This window comes from Ursus maritimus, unplaced genomic scaffold (assembly GCF_017311325.1).
Source record: "Ursus maritimus isolate PB19 unplaced genomic scaffold, ASM1731132v1 scaffold_14, whole genome shotgun sequence".
Lineage (NCBI taxonomy): Eukaryota > Metazoa > Chordata > Mammalia > Carnivora > Ursidae > Ursus > Ursus maritimus.
In genome coordinates this window covers 58,421,721-58,430,268 of record NW_024423786.1, presented here as the reverse complement: position 1 = coordinate 58,430,268, position 8,548 = coordinate 58,421,721, and the positions used below count along the sequence as shown (strand labels likewise).

The 8,548-nt window shown below is 55.4% G+C and overlaps 1 protein-coding gene across 1 annotated transcript in view; it reads right to left on the bottom strand.

Annotated features, from left to right (window-relative positions):
* Positions 1 to 405: 405 nt before the first annotated feature.
* TEKT1 (tektin 1) overlaps positions 406 to 8,548 on the bottom strand; it is a 14,208-nt gene continuing 6,065 nt past the window's right edge. The window contains exons 4-8 of the mRNA XM_040628201.1: positions 7,808 to 7,936; positions 7,196 to 7,339; positions 6,156 to 6,378; positions 1,013 to 1,209; positions 406 to 657 (exon numbers count right to left, since the gene is read on the bottom strand). Of these exons, the coding sequence (XP_040484135.1) occupies positions 450 to 657; positions 1,013 to 1,209; positions 6,156 to 6,378; positions 7,196 to 7,339; positions 7,808 to 7,936 (901 nt within the window). The 3' untranslated portion in view covers positions 406 to 449. The remainder of the gene's footprint in view (positions 658 to 1,012; positions 1,210 to 6,155; positions 6,379 to 7,195; positions 7,340 to 7,807; positions 7,937 to 8,548) is intronic.

Sequence of the window (8,548 nt, the reverse complement as noted above, 5' to 3'; positions counted from 1 at the left end):
CCTGCCGGGCAGGCTCTCGGGGGCTCCAGGCTCAGAGCTCCCATCTGCTCTAAGACTTAAAGGGGGATCCGAGTCAGCATCGCCCACACGGTTTCCTAGGGAAGAGGAGTTAGGGGAGCCGAGAGAGGTCTGGTGTCTGTGACGAGAAGACAGGCCAGAGCAAAGAGGGGATCCAGACCCGCACTCCACGGAATTTGAAGGAAAGGTGCTGGCCTGCCGCCCTTCCCCCGCAGGCCGCAAGTCCATCACGTGGAGGAATGGGCTGCGTGGACAGACGTGGGGATACACGGGATGCCACTCACGCCAGTACTGCCCACCAGCAGCGCGGAGCCGGCCCCCCAAACCCCGCCCGGGGCTCAAGGCCCCGCCTGCAGTGGGCCTCCCTGAAATGAGAGCCGTGCACGCCTGACCGTAACACGGTTTAATCAGCCTCTGGCCCACAGGTGCTGTCAGCAGACGGCGTCGGGGCGGAGGCCGCCGGCCCACTCGCCCTGGTCGCCCCCGTCCCGCGGGGGGATGGACTTCCTCGTGTGCGTGCACAGCACCTCGTCGATGTAGATGGTGCTCTCCTTGACCTGGATCTCCTCCTGCAGGGCCAGCTGCCTGCGGTTCAGGCCCTTCAGCTCCACCTGAGCCTGGGCTAAGGCTTCCTTCAGCCTAGGAGGAGAGGGAGGGCAGGGCACTGACTCCTCTCTGCCTTGCCTTCTCCAGGGGAAACGCATTCGGGGGTTCAGGATGGAAGCCCCTCCCTCCCCGCCTCCAGACACAGATTTCAGATCGGTGGCCACAGGCCAGGTCCCCCAGGCAGAAAACCCTGAGAACCACCAACATTGAAAACTGAGGATTTTTACCTAACTATCTGGATCGGGGCTCTAGGAAAATGTAAACTTTGGGACCCATTTTCTGCATGGCTGCAGTTAGTGAGGCCTGCCCTGGGAAAGGGAGCCCCCAAACAGTGCAGACGCAAACGCACTCTCGCCCAGCAGGCGCCCACGCTGGTGCTGCCACCTACCTGGCCACATTGTGGGCAATCTCCCCCACCTCCTGGAGCAGCCGGTACTGCGCGACGTCGCGGCACAGCTCCACGTTAGGCCGCTGTGTCCTGGTCTCCAGGCGCGTGTGAGCCACCTTGGCAGGCCCCTCTTGGTCAAGGATGGCCTTTTCGAGAACGGAGATGTTTTTCTCCTGGCAAGCAATCTCTTCCATGACCTTACGGAAGGATTGGAGGAGAAGGCAATTTGCGCTCATGCTCAGGTCTTGTGATCACGTCAGGTAGCAAGAGGGGACCTCACAGTTGGCCCCAGCAGGACCCCACAATGCACCTGACCGCTCCTCCCTACAGCCGTGACTGCTGGTGGGCAAGGAGCCGCACCCGCCCTCAGAACCCCAAGGGCGGAATGGACGTGACTGGCCATTGTTGCATCGCCCCCTCCTGGCGGGTGGGCTCCCTGGAAGCTGCCCCCTGGCCCGAGGTCCACCCCTAGAAGCCTGAAGAGACTATACGAGCAGTTTCTGGGGTTCCGCTGATGGTGGCTTTGTGCACAGAAAAGATCACTTAGAAATTACTTGGGTTTTTAGATTAATATTTAACTGGCTTAAAATTTTATTTCTTAAGTTTTTTAGTTTTAACTTTGCATCATGGAAATTTTCAGACGCACACAGTAGAGAGGATAACGAGCCACCCAGGCAGCCCTCTCCTAAGCTTTTCTTAAGCTCAGTTCCCAGATGTTATACTATTTGCAAACTTAAATGTTCACGATCGCTCTAAGTTAATTTTGACTAATAGTTGCTCCCACTTCAAACTTAGTTAAAATCCTTTAAACATGTATTTTAAGCAGCCTTTATAAATTTGACGTATAACTCTTCATAAATGCTTGCATTGCCCTGGGGCGCCTGGGTGGCTCATTGGTTGAGCGTCCGACTCTTGTTTCGGCTCAGGTCGTGATCCCGAGGCCCTGGGATGGAGCCCCGTGACATGGTGGCAGGCTCTGTGCTCTGAGGAGTCTGCTTGTCCCTTCGCCCCTCTCCCCTCTAATAAATCAAATCTTTAAAAAAAAATGCTTACGTTGTCTTAGTACAGCCGACTGGAGCCCTTAAAAGATGGTGTCAATCGGGCAAACCAGTGAAAATGATTAATCTTAGCTTCTTACAAACATGTCAGCCCTGTCTTTCAACTTAACAAAATGCCAACTTGAAATCATAGGCCTAAATCAATTAAAGTATTTTAAGTGATAATCTTTTTAAAACAGGCTACATTCTCTTAAATTTTACAAATACTTAAAATGCCCAAAATACGTATTAACTAAAACAAAATTACTGTTACTATGGGTTAGATCGGGAATCAGCAGTCTGGCAAAATCCAGTCTGCTGACTGCTTTTGTACAGATGGTGAAATTTAAAGAATTTTAATTAATAAACTATTTTTCAGAGCAGCGTTAGGGTTCCAGCAAGGTCGAGCGGCCAGTCCAGAGTCACACACCTCCCTCCCCGGACGCAGGTTTTCTGTTATTAACGTCTGGCGTCAGCGTGGTGTTCATCCCAGCGGGTGAACCGACACCGACACAGTGTCCACTGACGTCCATGGCTGACGTTAGCGCTCACTGCTTGTGGTGGGCATCCTGTGGTCTGGGGCATGCATAGTGTCATGCAGAGTAGCTTCACGGCCCTAAAGCCCCACCAACCATGGATCTCACAGTCTCCATAGTCACGGCTTTTCCAGAAGGTCTCAGAGGTGGGATCACGCAGCACGAGATTCAGATTGACCTCTTTCATTTAGCGATTCCACGTAAGGTTCCTCCACGTCATTCTGGGGCCTTGATGGCTCATTTCTCTGTTGCTGAATAACAGCCCATTGTCTGCATGGACCACAGTTTCCTCATCTGTTCATTTACTAAAGGACATCTTAGTTGCTTCCAAGTTTTAGCGACTATGAATAAAGCTGCCAAACACCTTCACATGCAGGGTTCTGTGTGGACGTGAGTGTTCAGCACGTTTGGGTAAATACCCGGAGTGAGATTGCGGGGGGTATGCCATGCTCAGTTTTGTGAGAGACCGCCACGCTGCCTTCCCTGGCGCCGACACCACCCCGCGCTCCCACCGGCACAGAGCGAGAGCCCTGACAGCACCTGGCACCGTCGACCTGCTGCGTTTACTGCAGGCGGGCAGACGCATCTCCATGTTTTAATGTGCACTTCCCTGAGGGCGTCCAACGTGGAGCATCTCTCCACGTGCTTATTCGCCATCCGTGCTTCTCCTCTGGTGACATGTCTGTTCAGATCCTTTGCCTAGTTTTTAATTGGCCTGTTTGTTTTCTTATTGTTGAGGGTTTTTTTTTAAGATTTTATTTGAGAGAGAGACAGCACGTGCAGGGGGAGCAGCAGAGGGAGGAGCAGACTCCCTGCTGAGCAGGGGGCCCAAGATGGGGCTCGATCCCAGGACCCTGAGATCATGACCTGAGCTAAAGACAGACACTCAACTGACTGAGCCACCCAGGTGTCCCGAAACATGAGGCATTTAACACAGAGTATCCCCTCACTGCAGAATTTCTTCACAAAAACAAAAATGAGGCACAAAGTAAGACTCCAAGTGGCTCTTCTGTCTGCCAAGCGAGGACGGCCACGTACTGACGTCGAGTTCGTTCACTCACGATTGACGGCTGAGCAGCTGAGGAAGGGTGTCCCGAGAGTATCCACTTGTTTAAGACTACGAGTCCTCCTGCACGAAGAGCTGCTGGAGGAGTTAAGGACGTCGGAGCAACGTCAGTAGTGCAGAAGGAACGTGGCACGGGACTGCGGCCGGTTTCCCTCGGCCCCTCATGAGTGGGCAGGTGTCTGATACAGCTCCGTTGTGCTGTATGGAGCAGTCCGTGCTCTTTGCAGTGACTCGAGATTCAGCCTCTGTGAGTGGTCACATGAAACCCACCGGGAGGATATTCTCAAAAAGCTGAGAAAACACGAATTCAGTACAACCTAACGTGGAATCTGCTAGGAAGTGTGGAGCAGGACAAGGCCTGGCCTTGTTGACAGAGCTCGTGGGAACGCAAGCTACGCGGAGCCTCTGCGAGTCTGCTGTTATTCATCACAAAGCACTCTGCAGAAAACAGCTGCATCTGTCGTGTGTGACGGAACCCGGAGCGCCGACGGTCCACTTCACGAGCTCTCGTGGACTTGACCATCATAAGTTCGGTGACTTTTTGTCAGAAACAGAAGCTGATCTCCCCATCTACCCAGCAATTCGGGGTTTTGGCGGTGGTGCAGTTTTCCTGTGAAAAGAAAAGACTGAAATTCTTCTGAACAAGAACCTTCCTCAGCCGCTACGATCAAACACTGAATGGCTTTAGCAATTAGCTTTTGCGGCAGACTCAGCGTTTCCTGATGAATCCAGGCTGCGACCGCAAGGCGCGACAGCACTTGTGTGCACGGGGTAAAGTCACTTCGGCCACTGGCGTGGTTGGAATCCCACCATCGAGCTGCACCGTCGAGCAGTAAAACAGGAGGCAAGACCTCCATTCCCACACAGGTCTGCCGCGCCTCTGTCTTCCGAGCTCCTGACACTGCTTTTTCTGGAGCTCGAGGCAAGTGCAGAGGAAATGCCCGTGTTTCAAAATCCACTTCAGGGTGCAATTAAAGAGCCACCACGCGCCCTGCAGCCGGACGCACGAATCTCACGCCGTGGTGCGCCAGGAGGAAGTCGCGGGAGCAGAGGCCAGCAAGTCCGCGAAGGCCCCGTAAGCGACAGCTTCGTTCCGCTAAAACCCTTCGCTCACAGACAGCTCTTCTTGGGCAGAGCTGATCTGAATGGAAAGACATTTCCGAAGACGAAATGTGTAGAAGTCTCATTACAGATCAGGCTTCGCATTCCCCATAGAGTTTGATGGAAAACACCAACCTCGAACCCCACAAAGCAACACATTAGTGCTTCTCCGAAGAGAATTACCTCCTTCTATTCAGTAGACCTGTATTCCAAAAGACTAGACTCAATTATTATTATTTTATCTTCAAGGTTGGCTATGAGATTTGCGGACGTTCATATAGAATTGCTTGATTTTGCCTCTTGGTTCACAAAGCCTGAAATAGTCGCTATCTGACCTTTTATAGAGAAAGTGTGCTGTGCCCTTAAGATAACCTAAACCCCAGATTAGATTAAACATTCCTTTCCTTAATTCTAAATCTTGCTGGAGATAAAATATGCCCAATAAGGAAACAAATGTGCCTCCAAACACGAAACGGGGTCCAGCCGCCCACTGTTGCCTTGGGGGCTGGTCTTCTCAGCCTGCTGTCTCTTCTGGCCACAGGTTGACCAGAGGGAGGCTTTTCTCTAGAACCGGGTCGGGGTCCCCACATGCTCCCTGACCCAGCTGCTCACAAGCAAGGCCACCCACCGGGCGGTGCCACTCTCCATCGGCCACTTTGTAAAAACACATCGTAAACGACGTCATTAATTATGTATACTGATAACATGCCGAAGCGATAGCTGATGTGTTGGGCTAAATAAAACATGATTTTTCATTCCACCTGTGTCTTGCCACTTTTTGTAAAGTGCTGGCAGAGACTGTGAATGGCACTTGGGGCTGCGTCCAATGCTCTGGGGCAGTGCTACCCATCACCGCTACTGTGCACGGGAGCCTGCCCACACATCTCCTTTGAAACCCTCCGCCTGTGCTCAAGACGCAGGCGGGCCGGCTCACGGGGCTCTGATCGCTAACTGTCCAGGAGCCTCGCCAGCCCGCTGTTAAATGGCAGCTTGAAGCTGACTGTGGTGGACGTATTTACACCACAGAAATCTGCAACTGCTAAAAATCAGAGCCTTGCATTGTGGATTGTTTCCTGAATGCCAGTTTACCAGCACGCCCCGGGGAACGGAGAGGCACAAGGAGTCCGGATCCCCAGCCTGTGGTGGGGTTTGCAGAAACTGGCTGCATCCACCTAACTCAGGAACGTCAGAGTCACAGAGGAGGTCAACACCCTCCAGCCCGTGCCACATCTCATGCAGGAGGAACTGAGGCCCAGAGTGGGGCAAAGTCCCCTCCGGTTCCCAGAAGCCCACGCCTTGCTGCGAAGACGGGGAGCTGCGAGTGAGCCTCCCTCCTCGTCAACCCACGAGCACAAGCCCAGAGGCCGCAGCCCAGCCCGGCGGCCTCCCTCCAGGGAGCTCACCTTGGCCAGGTGGGCGGCCAGCTGGTCCCTGGCAGCCTTGGTCTCTTTCAGCCCGGTCCTGAACGCCGTGTCCACCACGTCGCACTGCCTGCGCAGGTCGCTGGCTGTCTGTGACAGGATCCGGTCCACCAGGGCCTTCAGAGCCAGTGAGTTGTTCCTCTGCCTGTCGGCCTTCTCCACATTGCTATTGGAGAAGTCCAGCCAGTCTTCCAGGCTCACGGAGCTGCAAGGGAAGCCACGCGGTCCCTCACAGCGTGTCTGGGCTGCAGGAGAGGGCTTGCAGAGGGGACCGGGTCTCAGAAATCTGTGCTGGCCCTGAGTTTTATCTCCTAGGCCGGGTGCCCGACACGTGGGGATCCTGGGCTGGGACCCGCCTCCTGGTCCACGCAGCTGTGCATCTCCTCCCGAGTGGTAGCCGAACTCACGGCTCGCTCCGCACGAATGCAAGTGAAAGATGCTGCTGGGATCCACGAAGATAAGGCCACCCAGTCCTGGGCATGCTCTGCGGGAGCATCGCCCACGGCAGCAGAAGCCAGTGCCCGGCACCCCTGCAGCCAGAGGAGGCTAGCCCGCCAGGTTGCCCCACGTGCCGCTGTCATGAACCCGGGTCAGCGGAGCCTCAGACAGACCTGCAGCCTGGCCGACCCGACCCGACAGGGAACGCGAGGCCCGGCACGAGCCGGGTGCCCGCAGGACCGCCAGACAATAAGTGCATGTGACGTTAAACTGCTGCATTTCGCATAACAGGTTACACAACAAAATATACGGATGGTGGTGTAAGTCGTCAGACCAGAGGGCTGCGATTGTGCACTTTTCTACACGCACATAGAACACGCCCCCAATGCAGGTTGTCTCTGTGGGTGTGTGGCGGGAAGGGGACCTTGCCCTCGGACGTCTGAAAACAGGACAGGTGGACGAACCAATTCTGTTTATGGGGATTTGACATCAGATGCCCCCAAAGCGGGGTCCCCAGGCCGCTCAGCACCGCATCAGAATAACCCACGGGCCGCCCTCTGCCAGGGACGCGGGGACCCACTCACTGTGGCTCAACCCTCACAGCCTTCTCCGAATAGTGGATGTTCGGGGAGTTGTTGTTGAGGGAGAAGCAGACGTCATCGATGGTCAGGGCCACAAACTTGTCCTTCAAGTCCTTCTCCAGGTTGTACTTGGCCGAGCGGTTCAGCCTGAAGGGAGGAGGAGGCGGGGACACCGCGTCTCGCACGGGACGCGGCACCTACTCGCCTCCGGCCGGAACCCCAGCACCACGCACACCCCTGGGCACTGGGGGCGGGCTTAACTAACCGGCCTGGATCTTCAATACCCTTCTGATGGGAGGGTTTGGAGCCCTCTCAGGAAAAGGCTCCCAGGCACCAGTGGGATGAATCTGCCTGTGCCCACCCACGGCCTGCAGGCGGCTATCACGTAGGCCTCACACCGCATGTTCCCACCTCAGGCTCCTTACCCGGGTGTGCCGCGGGGAGCTGCGGGCGAGCGCGCGGCCGCACCTGACCCCCGGATACGCCACGGGGAGCTGCACCTGATCCCCGGATGCCCCGCGGGAGGCCGCACCTGACCCCCAGATATACCACGGGGAGCTGCACCTGATCCCCAGGTGCGCCGTGGGAAGCTACGGGCCGGCCTCACAGGCACACCTGATCTGCTCGGACACCTCCTCCAAGGTGCGGGTCAGCAGCGCCATCACCCCGCAGATGATCTCGGCCTCCTTCACCAGCTCCTGCTCCACTTCATCGTGCACCAGGTCAATGCCGACCCGCTTCTCCCTGGCCGAGAGGAAGGGGCGGGTCATCGAACGCGTGCGGAAGCACTGGATCCACTCAGAGCTACCTGGACGATGGGTTTGACTATGACCCCACCCGGCTGGATGGCGTCGTCGGGGATGCGCGTGCATCAGTATCTGCGAGACTTCAAAACACCAAAACTCAAGGAAGCAAGAGCCATCAGCTCCTAGTGACCTGGTCAGAAAAATGCCAGACGCACTTTTCCCCTCCATTTGGCCATGATTCCGGAAGACGTTTACTCCTAACCCGTTCATTGGAAATGTTCTTTTGACTTAGAATTGGGAAGATAGTTTCCTTCTTGGAAACAGGACCTCGTCCTGATTTTTGCCAAGTATCTGAACCCAGAACGGTGCTCTACCGTAGAAACAACAATGCAATGTCCACATTCGCCCGCGGGTGGGCACTCACACCTGTCGGGCGCCGCGCTGACCGTGTCAATGACTACGCTAACTTCCCTTTAGAGCAAAGTAAATAACTCAGCCAGTGTCACGTGCTCTTAGCCCCAGAAGGACCTGTCACCGCCTGGCACGTCTCTCTTCCACCCTGTAGTGTAGTGCATGGCCGGAGGGCTCTACCCCGCCAGCAGTGAGGTCT